The sequence below is a fragment of the Dunckerocampus dactyliophorus genome, chromosome 3 (assembly GCF_027744805.1).
Source record: "Dunckerocampus dactyliophorus isolate RoL2022-P2 chromosome 3, RoL_Ddac_1.1, whole genome shotgun sequence".
NCBI lineage: Eukaryota > Metazoa > Chordata > Actinopteri > Syngnathiformes > Syngnathidae > Dunckerocampus > Dunckerocampus dactyliophorus.
This window is the reverse complement of record NC_072821.1, coordinates 37601080-37621805: the sequence shown is the minus strand read 5'-3', so window position 1 is coordinate 37621805 and position 20726 is coordinate 37601080. Positions and strand designations below refer to the sequence as shown.

The following is a 20726-nucleotide window of genomic DNA, read 5'->3' as shown; positions in this document are numbered from 1 at the left end:
ATATGTCATACATCAAAAACTTCCATGAAGCTAACGTAGTGTTTTCGTAAAATTCAATGGTAATTTAGCGTCTTCACTGAACCTACACAAGGTTTTTGTAAAAATTGCTGACAGTTTACTGTAGTTTTGACCAACCTAACGCATGCCTTCCATGCCAGCATCGTCCACCCTGCTGTGATGTGCTGCACTGTCTCGGGGGCTTCTTTGCAGAGCCTGCGCCTGGAGTCCTGTCTGATGTGGAAGACCCCGGGCTCGATTGTTCTTGTGCCGCCGTGATTAGCGCCTACGTGCTGGCTTTCACTGCAGCCTTTTCCAGCCTGTGGTGTGTTTTCCTGATGTTTCCCTTCTTCAATGCGTTGGTGGTACATGCCATGCAGTGGCTTGTCTTCATGGCAGCCCAGCTGGCTCCTCCTCCCCCTTATAACTACTTTGATTGCTTGAATCGTCCTTGGGGGCCATTTTCTTGATGTATTCTTGGAGGCCTGTGGTTTCCTTCTGGAGAGTGGCTGTGACGCTCACTAGTCATCAGCCCCCACTCTTTTAGCTTTGTGTATCGCCTCAGGGTGCTGGACTAGAGGTGCATTGCAAGGACCTTTTCTGTCTTGATATCAGTGTTTGGGTCTCTTGCTGTGGCCTGCGGGTCTGATTACTGGTAGGGCGTAGGTGTTAATGGCCTGGCTCTTATTCTTGTCGTACGGATGAATATGCAGGATTAATTATTATTTTTTTAATGATACCATCTGGCCTTCACAGTGTTTGCTGAGAAAAATTCTGGCCTTTGGACAAATGTAATCGAGGGTCCCTGATTTAGAGGATTTGTTGAACCTACAAATGTGTTTTTAGGATTTACAAAATACACCCAATCGCACGTCCATCCAGCTAACTTCTTCCGCTTATCCAGAGTCGGGTCACGGGGGCAGCAGCGTAAGCAGAGAAGCCCAGACTTCCCTCTCCCCTGCTACTTTGTCCAGCTCCTTTTGGGGAATCCGGGGAACATCCTGACCAATCGTAGAAGAAAATCATATTCGGGTCGTATTTCAGCATCTTGGCCAGCGAAGCATCCATGTGCTGGTGACCTTGGGGGCATCGTGGGTGAAAGATCTTGCCCAAGGATACAACGGCAGTGATTGGGATAGAGGGAGCAGGATTCGAATAGGGAACCCTCCTTGTTACTGGACGGCCGCTCCGCCTCCTTTAGGGTCTCAGCAGAACCAATGAACGCGTTTTTGGAATTTGAAGTGAACCCAACCCAACCATTTTGCAAACATGAAAGACAACCGGCTGTGTCTGCCGGTACATTACAGACGTGGGCCGAGTCAGACATTTTTTTCCCAAGCTGAGTTGCTCAAGTCAACTCCCCAGAGGAGCCAGCGTCCCGCTGGGAAAACTCCCGTTGCTCCTGATGTCTTCTCCGCCCCGAGTTGAGCATATCAACCTGCGTTTATTTCAGTCTCCCAGTTTACGCCTTCTAATTTTCATTTTCATTTTCTCTCCCTTTCAGCTGCACACAGACTTGGACGTAGGCGGCAAGAGCATCAAGTACGTGCTCGCCGGCGAGGGGGCCGGCACCATCTTCGCCATCAATGAGCTAACGGGCGACATCCACGCCATGAAGAGGCTGGACCGCGAGGAGAAGGCCGAGTACACGCTCACGGCGCAGGTCATTAACGCCGACACCGACGAGCCGCTGGAGCCGCCGTCCGAGTTCATCATCAAAGTCCAGGACATCAACGACAATCCGCCGCAGTTCATCGAAGGCCCTTACAGAGCTTCCGTGGCCGAGATGTCCGCAGTCGGTGAGTCACAAACACATCACTGCGGATGACCTCTAATGGGCGGCGGCATCAAAATAATGAGTAGAAAAGCACCGGGACACGAGTGCCATTATTTGGACGTGAGAATTGGAGCGAATGATTATTAAATGAAGACAAAAATAATAAAATGAAAAGAACATTGCCTCCATTCTCCACCAAAACAACATGCAGAAACTCACAGATACCAAGAGATGCTTTAATTGGCTTTTTAATTTGAGTAAAATCAATTCATAACAAGCGCTGATCTTTTTATGACACATGAATTCACTCAAGATTGGTTATGAAAGCTAATCATCATAAACTAGTCAATAAACAAGACTTTATAAGCGCACAAAAACTACACACAAAGTGTTGATGGGTCTTAAGAAACAACATTCTTATACATTACAGAACGTTAAGAAAAGCACCGTTTGCACATTTCAGCAGATGCAGCAGCAAACAAAGCAAGAAAGCAAAAATTAAAAAAAAGAAAAAACTCTTTACATGAGAGAGTTGAAAGGTCAAATGTGACCCATTATTATTGCATTGTCGTCGTGTGTTCAGTCAGTCATGTGACACGCTTCCGCCGACCCCGCTAATTAGATATTTATGGAAGGATGAGAAAAGAAAGAGTGTGATGTTTTATGGATGGCACTGTGGGTTTGTTTAGCGGAGACTCTGTGATTGGGCCGCTGTCTGCAGAGGGGGCGGGGCTTCCGTGTACAAAATAGTACAGGCAAGATTGGAAGTAAAGATTGAGGCTGTTATTATTAAGAGTTATTAATAGTAGTACTTCTTTAGTATATTATTGTTAGGAATGGAATATTTTCCACTCTTGTTGTAGACAAAATACAGCAATGTGCTTGTTTACCACACAAACAACGCATTCAGAGACACACCCTGTTGTTTTTATCTGCACACACACACACACACACACACACACACACACACACAAAGTTTCTAACTGAGACTGACTTGAAACTAATATCCCAAACAACCAAAAAAGGAAAGTTTCCACTGCTGTTCATGTGTCTTTTTCCACAAATGACTTTCTGCCCTTCCAGTTAGCGGTTACAGCGCCACCTGTTGCTTTGGTAACCTGCAAATGCGTCTTTTTATATTTAGATCTTTCGAAACGCAATTTGTCTTGCCATAGCCGCAAATGTCCATGATTTGGAGACCTTTTGGACTTCAGTGAAAAAAAGTGTGTTTTCGTGGAAGTGGAAGAACTACAAAAGTATTCCTTTGAAAACTGAAGATGATGTAGTCGTCATCCAAGGTGAAGTAGGGCTTTTTGCAAACATACTGTATAAGGCAATTTACTGGAGAGTCATCCTAACAATTGCATCTTTTGGAACATTTTAACACTTACCCCAACGCGAACCTCAACCCATAACCCCAACCCTGCATTTTTTTTGGTGTTGTGGACATTTGTTCTATTTAGTGCTCATGTATGTGCGGACATAGCTTGAAATATTTTGCTATGAAGAGTTGAAGAGTGCATAGCACACTGTGCCACACTGTCACTTGTGCTAACAGTGCTGACTGATGCTAATTGCCACAAGCTAACATCCTTCAGGCCCACACAGTCCTCATCTCGCTCAATGCTAATGTATTCATACATTCATCTTCTCATTCTCAGTCATGCATTCAAAGTGAGGGCGCAGTGGCATGATCACACAATTCTAATGCATGCATGAGACTGGCAAAGGCCCGCCGCTGCCAGTGTGTCACGCTGCCTCTGCACAGACCCCCAAGCGGCAGGAGATCTCCTTCAGAAGGAGATCACAGCGTCGTTATGCAGCTTTGACACCGGGCCGAGTCGAGTGAGGACGGCGCCTGCCGCCTTTGTCGTTGCCGAGCGTCCCGTTCCTCCTTGAGCCACTTCGTGCTGCGCCTGTTTGTCTGTCAAGTTGCAGAACTCGGAGGAGGAAAAGTGCAATGATTGATGGGATTTTTGGTAAAAAACTATTCTTATTTTTTAATTTTCATAGCATAGCCTGTCGACGAGGCTAGAGGCTAGACGGCGGATCTGCTCGTATCGTATGAAAATGAGTGAGCCACTGTTGTCGAAATAGCTGGCAACACAAGTGGGGAGCATGATTGTTGTGTCCTGCCTGGTCAAGCATTGTCTGAGTATGCACGAGTGCTCCCGGCGCTGGGGAGCTGCGGTTCATTGAGGGAATGAATTCCAACATGTACTGTGAAATTGTGAAGCAGAGTGTCATCCCCTCCTTTGTTGTTCTTGAGTTTAACAGCGCATAACAGCATGCAGCATATCATGCATTGTCTTGTACAATTTGCTGCTGCTTCGGTAGTATTTTTATTTTTTTGGTCTTTTGTACATATGTTCTATTTAATGGCCAACATGATTCAGTGAAAAATTGTGTCGACACAAACAAGACAAATTCCAGCTTACCGTGGTCGCCAGCCCTTTCACATAGTCGCAAATCTCAGCCCTTCCAGCTTCCGTTTAACGGAAGCTCCGTCCCAATCTATCGCTTGCAAATTCGGCGAGCGACTGAGCTGGTTCTCGTGCGCCGCGACGGGGAGACAAGGCGGAACAAAACACAAAGCAAAAAGTATCTGTGTAAACACAAAACATCGGTGAACTGTTCCTTGATCCCCTGCACGCGCGTCGCTCTCCCAGGGTTTTTTTGACGGCGGCGTGCGGGGAGCGACGGCGCGGCGGAGTTCGTGAGCGGAGTCGTACTTGACAGACGTCGGTGACTCGCCGTTGGGAGTAATGCATAAGAAATGGAAATCGGCATCTCTTTGTTGACTGTTGTTCCCTTTTGTCGGTGCTGATTAATTAAACATTGAGGAAGGCTCAGTTGTTTGCTTGAAAGGTTTTTTCTCTTTTTTCTTTCTCTCTCGCAGCCGCTAGTTTGCCTCTGCTAAGCTTTAATGGCGGGGGGGAATGAAACGTTCAGAAACAATAACGCATCGCTCTCGGCTCACATGCGTTATTCCTTTCCGTTTGATGTCAGGTGTGCTGAAATGAGAGAACAGTGACAACAACGCTAGGCTACCGACAACACAGCTAGGCTAAGCACTAGCAAAATAAAGGTAAACACAACGCTAATCTCTGCAAGAACTCATTTTATCATTTTTCATCTAGCCGATGCGGCTTTGTACATCGACGGAAATCAGTTTGAAACATGCGACACGTTTGTGATAATTTTGTGCTCCTGAAAGTCCAAAACATAAAAAAACTTGCCTTGACAACCTGCGGAAGAGGGCTCTGCTGCAACATAAAAGCAAATAAAGGACAGCGAGAGCCCTGCACTACTCAGTAATCCCTCGTTTATCGTGGTTAACTGGCAACAGACCCGACTGATAAGTGATATAGAATCAGCGATAATGGATTCCTTATTAATAAACTGAATATCTTTGTAGTTGGAGCAGAGAAAACCTGTTTATGATCATCTAAATACAGTTTTGAACTTGATTTGACTTGATGAAATTAAACATCTTACTCAGGACAGTGGTACGCTGGTTAACGTCTGCCCCAATGAGAGCGTTTTTTTTTTTAGTTAACAACTAAAATGTATGCTAAAATTTTGCCTTGGTTTACGTTTGCCCGCCTGGTTAGCGTACATTATCGCAAACTGTTGTATTTGTGCTCGGTTTGTTTAAAAGTCATTAACAGACCTCTCTGCAATTGATTTCTTTGTGCCACGTGAGTGCAGTAAAACTTAAAAAGAAGGGATTGCCCTCCAAGCATAATCTCCTCTCCTCCTCATCTCTCAAAAAACTCAATAACTGTGTTGTTAAATGTTCAGTTGTTTATTCATTTGTAATTTGTAATTATTTTTGCCTCATTTTCTGCATGAAAAACTATCCATCCATCCATCCATCCATTTTCTATACCGCTTCTCCTCATTAGGGTCGTGGGGGCATGCTGGAGCCTATCCCAGCTGACTTCGGGCGACAGGCGGGATATACCCTGGACTGGTGGCCAGCCAATGGCAGGGCACATATAGACAAACAACCATTCACACTCACATTCATACCTATGGACAATTTAGAGTCGTCAATTAACCTCACCTGCATGTTTTAGGAATGTGGGAGGAAGCCGGAGTACCCGGAGAAAACCCACACACACACGGGGAGAACATGCAAACTCCACACAGAAATGCCCAGGGGAGAATCAAACCCACGTCTTCCCGATCTCCAGACTGTGACTGTGTTAGCAAACATGCTAACCACTAGACCACCGTGCGGCACGTATAAAAAAACTATAATCATCTAGAAAATGTGTTTTGTGTTAACATGTTTGGGTGTCTGGAATGGATGAATTGGATTTACAATATTTTCTATGGGAAAACTTGCCTTGGTTAGCACCCGTTTTGGTTTGAGTCGAACCTGCTTTAACTGATTCATGACGCTAACCAAGGCAACACCGTATAGTAGCCATAGAGTAAGAGTAAATATGACATTTAATACATGAATAAGACTTGTGCTCGTGTGTTTTGCTATAAATGTGTCCCCAAGGGCAGCTGAGTGGCAGGACGGACAGGAAGTGATGTCGGGGGTCCAGGGTTGAGTTGTAGCTTGGTGTGGGTTACTGCAGCAACAGTACCCCATGTTTTTATTAGGGATTATTGGGAGATCATTCAAATAAAGCCCGTTGTTCCACCAATATGACCGATATGATAACGATATAACGATAACCAATAACCTTTTTTTATATCTACTTTTTAAATTTACATTTAACTGCAGTTTGTGGCACGTGGAGGTAAGAAGGACTCGAACAAATTTGAATTTGACCAACTGTACCTGTTGATTCGTCCTAATCAAATATCATGACATTACTGCTACCACATCACTCCTATCAGGAGAACCACAGGAGAGGGGAGGGAGCCACCTGCTGTGGCCCAGCAGGTGCACTGTGTTCGGGCACACGCTCCGAGCAGGCGGTGTGACGCTACGGACGTCTCTGGCAAACCTTTTGTTGGCGTTTCAGGTGGCTGATAAGGTTTTTGTATGCTCGATGTTTTTTTCTTTTTCTTCACCTCATCGCGGACCATTTGGTGCAACTAGAGTGCAAAATGAATGTTTGTTTACGAGTGAGCTCAGGGGAAGTTACGACAGGCCGTTAACGTCACACGCAGGAGCACAAAATGGACCGCTTGGTTTGCTCACCCACACAGCACTGGTAATCTCGCCTCAGAGTGTTTTTTTTTTACGGTTATCTGAGCTATTTTTTATGTTGTCTGATTTGTCGGTATGATGTCATAATTCCCTCATATCATCCCGATAATTATCCTGCACACCGAATAAAAATAACATTAATAATTGTATGTTTAATAACAATATTCAATAATATTAAATAGCAATAACATTATTATTAACTCATTCAATACCAAAGACGTATGATCCCAACAAGGTCATTATAAGTCTTATACGTCGACAAACAAATAACAAAACACGCATAACAAGAAGGAGGAAGTGAGACAGCGTGGCGGAGTGTAGCGTGGAGGTTACGCTTTTCTAGGGAAATTTCTACACATGCACACGCACACACATACTTCATTTCCAACTGTGAAAATGGTAAATAGTTCATGGTCTTTATATTTAAAAATAAAAAAAAATTGGCCCCTTTTTTTGTGTTGTGTATGTTGGTATAGAACAGAAAAAGGTAGAAACAACCTTTTTTTCTGATGAAATATGGGAGTCTAATCTTTCTCTTGGTAGGTTCCATGTTTACTTAGCCATAGAACACAATATTCTGTGTGCCTTTTAAAGATCAGTCAAAATCTTTTAAAACGGCCGGTACTGAAGGTGTTGTTGTATTGAATTGAAATGGCGCCTTTCAAGGTACCCAACACGCTTTACAGTGCAAACCTTTCACTCTGCAGTCTGGTGGTGTCGATGCTCTACATCTGTAGCCACAGATGCCATGGGGTAGACGCGCCAACAGCCTGTCGGACCACCAGCAAACATGCATTCACATTTCTACACCTGTGTGGGCATCACTGGAGGAAAGGTGGGTGAAGGCTTTCGCCCAAGGACACAACAGCAGTGACTGGGATGGAGGAAGCAAGCCAGAATCATCTGGCTAATAAAGTCCACACGAAGGCGGGCAGCCAATAAAGTGTCTGCTGATGAAGTGGAGCACGTCTCTGCAGTGTCTTGATGCCGAGCAGCGTTAGAATGTAATTATGTGGCAGCGCTAACGAGAGGCTGCTTCTTCCTCTGCCGCAGACGAAGCTGAGTGAGAGTGCCGACGCGCTCCCGCCCTGCGTGAAGCCACCTGTGTCCAACAATCAGACATCTAATCTTGACCATAAAAGCCTCCTGACGACGCCCTCGGCTTTCGCCGCGCTTGTCAGTTCCACTCCAGACCTCATCAACGCGTCAGCCGCTTTGCCACGATCAAGCGTATCCGCTTGCTATCAGCCTGAGCGCCGACAAACGGCGACGGTGCTTTTATCTGTCAAGGACTGCAGCCAGATAGACAATCCCCACCCCTGCACCACCACCCTCGTCGAATGCCACCGTCCCCCACAGGAAGCGCTCCCCAGCGCCGGATGAGATATGTGACACAGGCCGGCGAGGTCGCCATGTTTCCTGTACGGCGAAGAGCACGGGGGTTAATGGGAAATGAAGGAGGAAGACCTTTTGTTCTTCCTTTTTAAAAGGCCCAGCGCGGATAAGACGTGCCGACTTTTCCCTGACTTTCATTTTCTCTGCTGGGAACACGGGCGGCGGCCATTTTAATTGTGCAGCGGCTCGTTAATGGAAGCGCCACGCAACAATAGGCTGGAGTGGAGGGCAAAGGTGACATCTGCACTTGATGGAGGAACCTGCCAGGTTGTGTTTTTTTTTTTTTTTGTTAATGAATAGCGATCACGCTTTGTGTTGAATGTCTTTTGAAATTGGCTTTAATTATAGATTCGGCTTATCGCAAAAATTGTACAAAAAGTCACGTTGGTAAAGGACTTTTTAAGCGACGCGCTTGACAGTCCAAATAAAGAGGGAATATACTGCAGCATAATGCTAGAAAAGAATGAGTCCTGCTGGATAACACGCTACAGATATTACGTGGACATGAGTTGTTCCCGGATGACAGTGCTTCTCACCTTATCTCTAAGGGAGAGCCCAGCCACCCCACGGAGAAAAAAACACTTCGGCCGCTTGTACCCGTGATCTTGTCCTTTTGGTCACTACCCAAAGCTCATGACCAGGTGAGGGTGTGAATGTAGAGATTTGAGAGCTTTGCCTTCCGACTCAGCTCCCCCTCCAGAGAGAGTCCGCAGAGTCCGCATCACTGCAGACGCCGCACCAATCCGCCTGTCAATCTCGCATTCCATCCTTTTCTCACTCGTGAACAAGACCTCGAGGTACTTAAACTCCTCTACTTGGGGCAGGATCTCATCATCGACCCGGAAATGGTATGCTAACAGACATACTCTCAGCATAGTTGGAATTCACTGATCTATGTTGGCGTTTATCATAAGCATTACCCACGACGGACGCTATCTAGTTCCTGATTCTAAAGTCCAGCAATGTGGTTCGTCACGGCATGGCTTAGATCGGTAAATCCTATTCCGGATAGCTATGTAACTACTAGCGTGACATCATAGCCTCTAAGAAGATAAACGCGACACGGGTCAGTGACGTTTTCGCAAACTTTATGAGCATTGTTTTTTCAAGTGGTACTTTTTATTGTCTTGGCATCCACAGAAGTGACAATTCTGTCGACTAACCATGGAACAGTAATCAGTTCTAAATGAATTAATCAGTACGTAGAAGATAAACCTGAAAAACATAAATTCCTGATTTTGTTGCATTCCACCATGTTTTTCAATGACATCTTCACATCCACTCAAGACAGAAGTGACAATTCTGTCGACCAATCATTGGACAGAAGCGTGCTTAGCTACTGCCATGGGTTAGGAGCACTTTACCACAGAAAGGCAGAAAAAATTAATCGATTAGTACAAATGAAATAAAAGCTAAAACAAATTCCCCGTTTTGTTTCATTCCACCTTGTTTTTTGAAATCATATCTCTTTGCGTTCCACTTGACACAGAAGTGACAATTCTGTTGATTATTGGACAGTAGCCTGTAATGAGTAATTAATCAATCAACCATCGGACAGTAGCCTGTGATCAGTAATTCATCCGTACGAAGGACATGGACGCTAAAAACATAAATTCCTGATTTTGTCGCATTACACCATCTTTTTCAATGACGATGTTCTTCACTTCCACTCTAGACAGAAGTGACAATCCTGTCAACAAATCATCAGACAGTAGCCTGTTATCAGTAATGAATCAATCAGTACGAAGGAGACAAGTGCGAAAAATGTAAATTCTTGATTTTGTAGCATTCCACTGTGTTTTTTTTAATCGTTTTATTTCTTTTGTGTTCTACTTGACACAGAAATGACAATTTTGTCGAGCAGCCACCAGACAGGAGTCTGTGATCAGTAATTCATCAATGAGCACGAAGAAGGTAAACACAAAAAAATATATTTCTGACTTGGTCGCATTCCATCTTTATATATTTCACCCAATAGTGACAATTCTGTCAACCAACAGTTGAACAGTGGTGTGTTCAGTGACACCGCTTTACACAGAAGTGACCATTCTGTCGGCCAATCATCGGACATTAGCCTGTTATCAAAAATGAAGCACGAAGCACAAAGATCAACCCAAAAAACCTACATTTCTGACTGTCGCATTCCACTGTTAAATATTTCACCCAGAAGTGACAATTCTGTCGACCAATCTTTGGCCAGCGATGTGTTTAGCTCCACCCCACACAAGGAAGCAATATCGTTCTACGAACTGTGCCTTCAAAAGTCTGATCGTATGCTAAAAAGGTGTTCTGAGTAAACCCCATTCAGTTTTTCTAATTGATTAATTTTTTTCTTTAATGTTTGAGCAATAAGCATAATAATCATAAGCAAAATTAAAAGTTTATTTTATTAAATGGAAGTTAATTACCCTCAAATCCATTTCTTAGCCATTATTTAATATTTAACACCTCTGCAAATCTCCTGTCATATGTGGCTTCAATTAAAAAAAGGACTCCTATTTGCCCAAACTGAGCGGCAATTACAATTCTAATTAATTTAGCGTGGATTGCTCAGATCTGCCAGGATTATCCCATCCTGTTTTCCTCTTTCTCCTCTTCAAGCTGACACGTTTCCTCCGAATGCGCCACAGCCATATGCCGGCGTGGCTGGGCGCCGCCGTCCTCCCGCGGATAACAGGAGGGTGTTGATGCCGTTGAAAAGTCAGCGGCCTATTTGAGGTTTAATTAAAAGGTTGAGGGTCCCGCCCCTCCATGCTGTGGGGGGACGGCAGGTGAAAGCACCTTGTCACGGAAAAGTTGGGTAACGCTCCATTGTGGAGAGGCGGCCCTCGGTTGTGTCGTTATCACGGCTGCACAGCCTGATAGGCCGAGCCCCGCTCAGTTGATTCGTCAGTTGCCGGTTGGTCAGTCAGTCAGTCAGTCAGTTTGCGAGTTGTTCAGTCAGTCAGTTAGTTGGTTAGCTTGTCCGACAGTAGTTCAACCAGTGAGTTAGTCAGTCTGTTTGTTGGTTAGGTCAATGGTCGGTTTGTCAGTCAGTTAGTTGGTGACATGGATTTTCGGTAAGTTGTGAGTCACTCAGGTGATTCATCAATTAGTCGGTTTGTCAGTCAGTTAGTTTGCAAGTTGTTTTGTTAGTTGGTTAGTTTGTCTGTCAGTAGTTCAGTCACTGAGTTAGTCAGTCTGTTGGTTAGGTAAATGGTCAGTTTGTCAGTCAAGTAAAAAAATCAGTTAAGTAGTTAATAATTCAGTCAGGTAGTGACACAGATTTTCAGTCGGTTGTGCGTCATTCGGTTGGTCGGTTGGGTAGTTAAACCGTCAGTAGTTCAGTCGGTTAGTTAGTTAGATAAATGGTCAGTTTGTCAGTCAGATAGTCAGTCAGTCAGTCAGTTAGTTGAGTAGTTAGTAATTCAGTCAGTTTGTGACATTGTTTTTTCTAGTCGGTTGTGAATCACTCAGTTGATATGTCAGTTAGTGGGTTGGTTTGTCAATTACTTTGTTAGTGAGCTAGTCAGTTTGTTAGTTCTGTCGGTAGTTCAGTCAATCAATTAGTCAGTTTTCTGGTTAGGTAAATGGTTGGTTTGTCAGTCAGTTAGTCAAAAGGTTATTTACCTTATCAGTAACTCAGTTAGTTAGTCCATAATTAATTTTGAGTCAGTCAGTGCAGCAGTTAGTTATGTAGTGAGTTATTTAGTTACTTTTTGTCAACCGGTCTGTTAGTCCCCTTGTACTGTAGTTAGTAGTTGATTCAGTCAGTCAATGAGTTAGTTAATAGATCTGTTAGTCAATCAGTTCATTGGTTATTTCATCAATCAGTCACTCAGTCAGTTACTTGGTTAGTTTGTCAGTCAGTTAGTCCAATTATCAGTTAGCCAGTAAGATAGTTGAGTGGTTAGCTTGTCACTGGGTTGGTCAGTTACTCAGTTAGTCGGGTAGTTAGTTATTTAAAAAAAAAAAAAAACTGTAGTGACTGAGTCCTGCTTTGGAGTGCAAACAAACACAGCTGACAAGCGGTCGATGTGTTGCCAAAAAACTGCGCAGTTTTCCATCCATCATGTCAAAGTATTTTGGTAGGTAGGATTTACTATTTCCATAAAATCCATACATAAAAAACACAAATCTTATCAAATAATCCGGAAATGATGAAAGGGCAGCTAGAGAACAGAGTCCAGTCACAACAGCAAAACTCAGTGTAACAAAGTTGACTTCCAAAATAAAAAAGCACAACAAGGACGGAGTGGAGTATCCGCCATGTGTATTTTACACCTCCAGTCACCCTGAGCTTTGTTTACACTCCCACGAGTGAGGTGAAATTTTAAAGGGCCATCTTTGCGGCGTGCTGGAGAGCACATTCGGCCAATTACGCAGCGGCCCCCAGCGTGACATCGCTAACCTGCTGTGGGATTGACTGCACGCAGCACGTGACTACATCCATACTGCAGTCTCCGAGCGAGGCGTGATGCCACAAGTTCGAGTAAAAGACACTTTCAGTGGCGCGTGCCACACGTTCTCAACGCGCCTTGTGAGACGGAGGGCGAACTCGCACAAGGCCAATCGGACCGTGCTGGGCCTGCTGTGGTACGATTGCATGCACACGCACAGAAAATGTATTCTTTTCTGCTTGATTGATGTATTTTTTACAATAATGTTCTGAACTACAAAAGCCTAACCAGGGACACAGACTGCAAATTAGCCTTGGCTACAAATACATGTACTACACCTCATAGTAATAATAGAAATACTATATGCAATAAATGTGTAGAATGACTATAATGTGATCTCTCCTTTCCGGTTTTTGGTAAGTTACACATTTCATAATAAAGGTAAAATAAAAGGTAAACAATTCTCAAAATAATCCAAAAGTCAAAACCCCAGCATGCTCGCCTACCCATGACTATATCTGTGTGCTTAATAAATTCAAACTAAATACAATTAAATGTGTAATAATAATAATAATAATAATAATAATAATAAAGCCATGCCATTTAAATAATCTGAAAAAACACATTAATAATTATTTATAATTAAACAATGTAAGAAAAATAATATATTTAAACATATATAATTAATATACTATAATAAAAATACTAAATACAAAGAAAAAATAAATATAAACAAATAATAAAAAATATATATATTTATTATATATATATATATATATATATATATAATTTTTAATAGTATTACTGCAATTCCTATGACTTTACTAAATAAAATAATGTGGACATTTAATAACTACTGCAAATAATCCATAAAGTCATAGGAATTACAGTGATACAACAGAATAGAAATGCTAAGTGTGAATGCAGTCAGTGGGGACCAGGAAAGGGAGGAGGAATTGTCCACGTGCTGTTCCTGGCCTCGTGCGGGGGTGTCCAAAGTCCCGCCCGAGGGCTATCTACAGCCCGTAGCTGTTTTTTTATTGTCCCTCTGCATGTAAAAATAGAATAAACGCATTATTAAAGAGATATATGATTAGATATGAGACTCATTTGTTGGCATCTTCAACGTACACAAAGTGTCAAATATATCCTTACATTTTCACGTATGCGGCCCACAGTGGAAAAAGTTTGGACACCGCCGGTGTCGTGTGAGCACACCTTGGAATACGGAAACAGAAACACACATACTGTATAATATTTACCGAGCATTAGCCCACATCTTTATCTTGTTTCTACTGCGCCGAAATTAAGTGCACACATCTTTTAGCAGGGAGGGGAGCAAAGTTTGCTTTTCATTTGAAGCGGCGTGTTAGGTTGCCTGCAGGCTGTGCGGCGAGCTGCGCTTGCGATATCGCATGCAGACAATTAATAATGCAGACGTGGAAGGATGAGAGGGAAAGGGGATCCTGCTCAATTCTGTAAAAGCACCTGAAGCGTGACGAGAGGAGAGGTGGGCCGTGAAGAGCCCACATGAACGCGCTCGCATCCGCTTTAGACTTGAGGAAAGTGTGTGTGTGCATGCGTGTGTGCATGTGTGGGTGTGTGTGTGGACATGGAAACAAGTGAATGCAAAGTAATATTGGTCACCTTAAAGTGGACGTGCATGTGCAGGGGTGCACATCTTTTTTTATTTAATGACACACACTCCAGCCAACCACTTTCTATAAGGCTTGTCCATGGCTAAGCTGGAGCCTATCCCAGGCGAGAGGCGGGTACATGTACAGATAAAGAAGCGTTCAGTCATGCTCACACCTGTTATTAAAATTATTTATTATTAAATCATGTTGCTTGTTATAGCAAGTGTAGTTATTGTAACTTGCCCAAAACATCAGGTGAAGGAATTACAGACTATTTCCCAAAATGTCATTTTTTTTTTGCAAAAATAAAGTAAAATAAAATTACACTCTAGTTCATGCTGCCATGGCTGAAAACACATTTTATAAAATTATAATGATTTTTTATTTTAATATTATATAATGCAATAATCCTTGTTATACAATAATCCTTAAAAAATAGATAAAAAAAACACTCCATTTTAAATACATTATATAATTAATAAATTAATAATAGTAATATATTAAGAATCTAATTTTAAGGTGAATGCTTTTCAAATGTAAACTCTGTACCATGCTGTAATACCTGGAAAAAGAAGCTTGTTATATTTCCTTATGTTCGTTACCTACTACAAAGCACACAAATGTATTTTTCCAAATATAAAAGAAAAAAAAGAAAGATTCTAAATAAATGCTTTTAAAACAATAGACTTATTCCCATATGCAATTTTATGTCCCTTTTGGTGCCAGAAAATGCATGTTAATTTTATTACATGTACTTGCATTTTCTTACATCATACACATTAAACATTGATGTACAGTAAAAACAAAGAATTTATTTTGAAAAAAGTAGATAAATGCTTTTTAAATGTGAACTCTCTACCATGCTGTAATACCTGAAAAGCACCTTGTTTAACGTCATTTACATTTCCATATTATGTAATACAAAACACACAACTATATTTTTCTAAAAAAAAAAAACATCGATAAATTCAAAATAAATGCTTTTAAAACTATACACTTATTTCCGTCTATAAATCCATGCCCCTTTGATGTAATAAAATGCAAGTATATTTTATTACATGAACTTGCATTTTCTTGCATCATATGGATTGCATTGATGTACAGTAAAAACAAATAATTTATTTTTGAAAAGTAGATAAATGCTTTTAAAATGCAATCTCTGTACTATGCTGCAAGACATGAAATGAACCTCACTTAATGTTATTTATATTTCTGTATGTTCTATATGTAATACAAAGCACAGAACTACAGTTTTCACAAAGAAAAACAGGAAAAAACAACAATAGATGCTAAAGAAATGCTTTTAAACCTATACTGTAATGATTTAATAAAACGCAAGTATATTTTATTACATGTACTTGCATTGTTTTTACATCATATGGATTAAACACTGGTGTACAGTAAAAACAGATTATAAAAAAAGTAGATAAATGCTTTTAAAATGTAAACGCTCTACCATGCTGTAACACCTGAAAATGACCTCATTTAGCATTATTTATATTTGTGTATGTTCATTCTCTAATACAAAACACATAACTATATTTTGAAAAATGCTTTTCATATGATATTTAAGCTTTTTTTTTCCCCTTTAGCCTATTTTAAAATTCCAGTCCACAATTTTCAACTTTTGAATGGGCCCATCCTGCTCATTTAAAATAATATCAGAGTCCACTGGGGCACGATAGTGAATTTCTTTTCATAAAATACTGCGTAATTCTCAAGGTCGTGTACAGGGTAAATCTCCATTCTTCTCCTTTTGGCCTGAAACGCTTTGATTCGGCAGCCTCCTCTCATGGCCACACCCACTCTGTTGCCATTGGCTTTCAGAAAAAGCACAGTTCATAGACAGGAATTGTTTTGACTGGTTTACTTTGATACAACTCTTGCGTTGAATGTCATTGGACAGTCCAGTGAGTGCACAACCATGTCACAACTCGGCTCCTAAAAATCATGTCAGAACCGCATTGGACCCTTTAAGGTGCTTCCATCATTCAGGACAGGATCATGAATAAAATTGTCATCTTTTCCCCCAGCAGCCAGCCAGCCAGCCAGCCAGCCAGCCAGCCAGTCAGGCAGGAAGGCAGGCGGGGTGTTGAATCTTGGAGTGTTTTCATGTGCAGTCTGAGAAAATGACTTTAAAGCTGCTCCACATAAAGTCAACAGCATCGCTCGCCAGCCTAATGAATGTTACATTGTGACGGAGAGCTTCCTCCAAATGTAGCAGCTAAAAAAAGCCGCTCAGGCAGCGCGCATCACTCGCAGGAACTACAAGAACGCCCCGGAACATGCATGAAGAGGATGTTGGCCGACATCGGCAACATGTGTGCTAGTCTTCACACGTCAGTCCCTGTTTGACAGCAACATCCACTCGCCTGTCAATCACCAGCGCACATGTTGTGTAGGTTCCACCGCAGGCTCATACTTCCTGATTGTTTACACTGCGTTCCTATCGGGGAAAGTAGTCCATGATTTCACAACATAGAACATTAAAGCAGTTGCCACACCCCTCTAGAAAGTGAAAGTTAAGCCTGTGTGAGAGTTAGAGAACAATGCACCTGCTGTGTGCTTGTCACAGTGAGACATATTAAGTGTTGCGCAACTCTGATTGATTGTGCTATGTGAGTGTATGTGCGTCAAGAAATAATGTATTCAGTAACAACGTAATTACTTACCAGGGAAAGTAGTAATTGTTACTTTAAAAAAAAACAAACAAAAAAAAACCCTTCAAATATCTGGTGTGAGCTTACCATAAAAGTTCATCACTAAACAATATGATTGCGTTTTGTGTTGCCGTCCGGAGTTCTTATGTCCATCAATGCACCTGGCATGTGATTGGTGGAGAATGAGGAAGTGCTGTGTGGGGAACTGAGCACTGCTGTTGACAATTTAAAGTCACAGTAACGTTAAAAAAAGATTCGGTGGCGTGTACAGTCAACAAGCATTTGAAATAAGTCATTTATTAGATTACCTGTCACTGGAAAACAATAACGCCGTTATTTTGAACATTGTTACTCCCAACACTGTAAATACAGTATGTGGGCCAAATGCTGAATGTTTTAATTCGGTTTAAATGAACACAATTTTACAACTGTAGCAGGCTAACAGGCTAACATTGCAATGCTAGCAGCTAGCTTTGGTGCTAGGTGGAAAGCTATACTGTTTGCTCTTGTACTTGTATAGAATAGGAGGCTCGACACATAGTAATAATATGTTTGGTGCTTTTGTACTGTTTTTAAGAATAGCAGACCCTTATTGAACTCGTTCAATACCAAAGACGTATTTATACTTTTTTATAATCCAGAGCGCACGATCCCAACAACGTATTTATATGTCTTACAATCCAAGTTATTAAAGTCAGTTAGTGGCACAAAAGGTGGAAATAGTAAGGTAAAAGTAAGTTTAAAAGTGAAAGCTAGTAGTAATGATTAAATTAAATTAAATGTCCACATTTAAAACTTCCCTCCAGCCCCGTCGTAAACATTTCATCTTTAGCGCTACGACACAGATGGTGGCTTTAGCGCCCATTTGCATGCCTCTCCCCCCCATTTACACATTTCCTCTCATTTACCGACAGGAAGCGTTTCTGCTGCGTCTTCCGACCAAGTCGAGCGTAGCAAGACAACAACACAAAACAACAGCAGCAAAAAAAAAAGACAGGCGGAGTCTTTGTCCTGGGTCTCATTGAGCGTCTTTGTCCAGCATGTAGATCACACCGAAGGGCTTCATTACCTCCAAGCAGCTACTTTCTCTTCTCCCTCAAGGGAGAATTAGCTTGGCCAGCAGACACCGGCGTGATTTACAAAGAGAAAGGGCGGCTCTGTGCGTTACAAAAGGAGACAAATGACACGCCAACGGCGGCCACTTTATGACCGCGCACGCCAGCGGTGTAGGTGAGGAGGATTACTGGCTATTAAACTGCAACAAAATGCGACAATTACAAATTTAATGCACCTAAACACACCTACTGTATGTCATCATCCGTATTTTACCGACTCTTTGTGTTCTTTCGCTTCTGTGTGTTGGATTGGGGGCCCAAGAAACAGCCTATTGGCTAACGTACAGTATGCTTATTTTTACATGTCAGGAAAATATGGTTTCTCATTGCACCTATAAAATGTTTTATCTTCATTTTACTAATATTAGTTGTACACATTGTCACACTGATTTGCTTTGATTACCTGCACGAGGCTTGAGGCTTCTTGTATCAAAAACAAGTCCTCCACATGCTTAGCACCTGATTCAAATAGCCTTGGTTGTCTAGATGGGTTAGTCTGCCCTTCATCGACCATTTTACAGTCAGTGGGTCCCTTTTGAACTCAAACCGAGACGCGTACTTCAGTTTTTAAATAAGGGACAATTCCTTTTTTCACAGATTCTGCTTAAACTGGAAGCGTAAACATGTAACTGTAAAAAGAAAAAAAAATAAAAATCAACTCAGGAGTGTCCAAAGTGGGTCATTTTCAGCCCGTGACTGTTTTTTTGCGGCACATTCTAAAAACATAATTTAACAAGAAAAAAAACAGCAAAAATTGAAAAATCAGCATTAATTTAACAAAAATAAAGTCAAAATATTAAAAGAAAAAATATCATATTCTAAAAAAAGGCAGCCGATCGGAGCTGTGGCCGCAAGGTGGTCGGTGCCAGTCGTGGCGGCAAACCCCGAACCCGATGGTGGACACCAGAGGTCAGGGCTGCCGTCAAGCTGAAGAAGGAGTCCTATCGAGCATGGATGGCTTGTGGGACTCCTGAAGCAGCTGACGGGTACCGGCAGGCCAAGCGGCACGCGGCTTCGGCGGTGGTCGAGGCAAAAACTCGGGTGTGAGAGGAGTTCGGTGAGGCCATGGAACACGACTTTCAGTCGGCCTCGAAGAGATTCTGGCAAACCCTCTGGCGCCTCAGAAAGGGGAAGCAGTGCCTGCTGACCTCGACTGAGGATATAGTTGGGCGGTGGAAGGAATGCTTTGAGGCCCTTCTCAATCCCACTGACATACCTTCCATAGAGGAAGCAGAGACTGAGGACACGAACGCGGACAGTTCCATCACCGTGGCTGAGGTATCTGGGGTAGTCAAAACGTTCCCCTGTGGCAAAGCTCCGGGGATGGACGAGTTTCGCCCTGAATTCCTCAAGGCTCTGGATGTTGCGGGACTGTCTTAGCTGATACGTCTCTTCAACATTGCGTGGAAGTCGGGAACAGTACCTCTGGATTGGCAGACTGGGGTGGTGGTCCCCCTTTTCAAGAAGGGTGACCGGAGGGTGTGTTCCAACTATAGGGGGATCACACTCCTCAGCCTCCCTGGGAAAGTCTATTCCAGGGTGCTGGAGAGAAGGGTACGACCGTTAATCGAACCTCGGCTACAGGAGGTGCAATGTGGTTTTCGTCCTGGTCGCGGAACACTGGACCAGTTCTACACCCTTGCAAGGGTCCTGGAGGGTACTTGGGAGTTTGCCCAACAGGTCTACATGTGCTTTGTAGACCTGGAAAAGGCATTCGACCGTGTCCCTCGCAGTGTCCTGTGGGGTGTGCCCTGGGAGTATGGGATTGGTGGCGCTACTACGTGCCATTCAGTCCAGGAGCCTGGTTGGCATTGCCAGCAGTAAGTCAAGCCTGTTTCCGGTGAACGTTTGCTTCCGCCAAGGCTGCCCTCTGGAAGGCAAAGCTCTCAATTTACCGTTTGATCTATGTTCCCACCCTCACCTACGAGCTTTGGGTCGTGACCAAAAGAACGAGATCGCAGATACAAGCGGCTGAAATGAGTTTTCTTCGTAGGGTGGCAGGACTCACCCTAAGAGATCGGGTGAGGAACTCGGTCATCTGGGAGGAGCTCAGAGTAGAGTAGAGCCGCTGCGCCTTCAAATGTACATATGTAGAAAATGTACATGAATAAAATTGAAATTGTTGGAAAATAAAAAAAAAAACAGCAGGAAAAAGGTTGTAATTTTATGAGAATAACGTACTATTATGAAGAAAAATTACATTATTTTAGTAGCATATAGTTGAAATAAAAAAATATATATTTTTTTACAGTCACAATGTTATGAGAAGCAAACACAACAACAAATAAAGTTATTTTTGGAAAATGTAGTCGTGGAAAAAGTTGTAATGCTACGAGTATAAAGTCAAAATATTCTGTGAATAAACTCATAATTATGAAAAAGAAATTTACAGAAAGAAAGTTGAAATAGTTGGAAAATTAAAAAGACAACAGCAGCAGAAATGGTCAAAAACAGCTCTATTTTTATGAGAATAAAGTCAAAATATCAAGGAGGAAAAGTTGTAACAAGAAAAATGTTACAATTTACGACAAACTAATCATAGAAGCCATTATTCTTTCACTCCTCAGTCACACACTGGTGGTGGTAATCT

The 20726-nt window shown here is 42.4% G+C and overlaps 1 protein-coding gene across 3 annotated transcripts in view; it reads left to right on the top strand.

The window, feature by feature from the left end:
* Nucleotides 1-20726, top strand: part of cdh8 (cadherin 8) — a 157401-nt gene that overhangs the window by 62563 nt on the left and 74112 nt on the right. For all 3 annotated transcript variants that reach the window (XM_054770545.1, XM_054770546.1, XM_054770544.1), the window contains exon 3: nt 1502-1796. In XM_054770545.1, coding sequence (XP_054626520.1) covers nt 1502-1796 — 295 coding nt within the window. The remainder of the gene's footprint in view (nt 1-1501; nt 1797-20726) is intronic.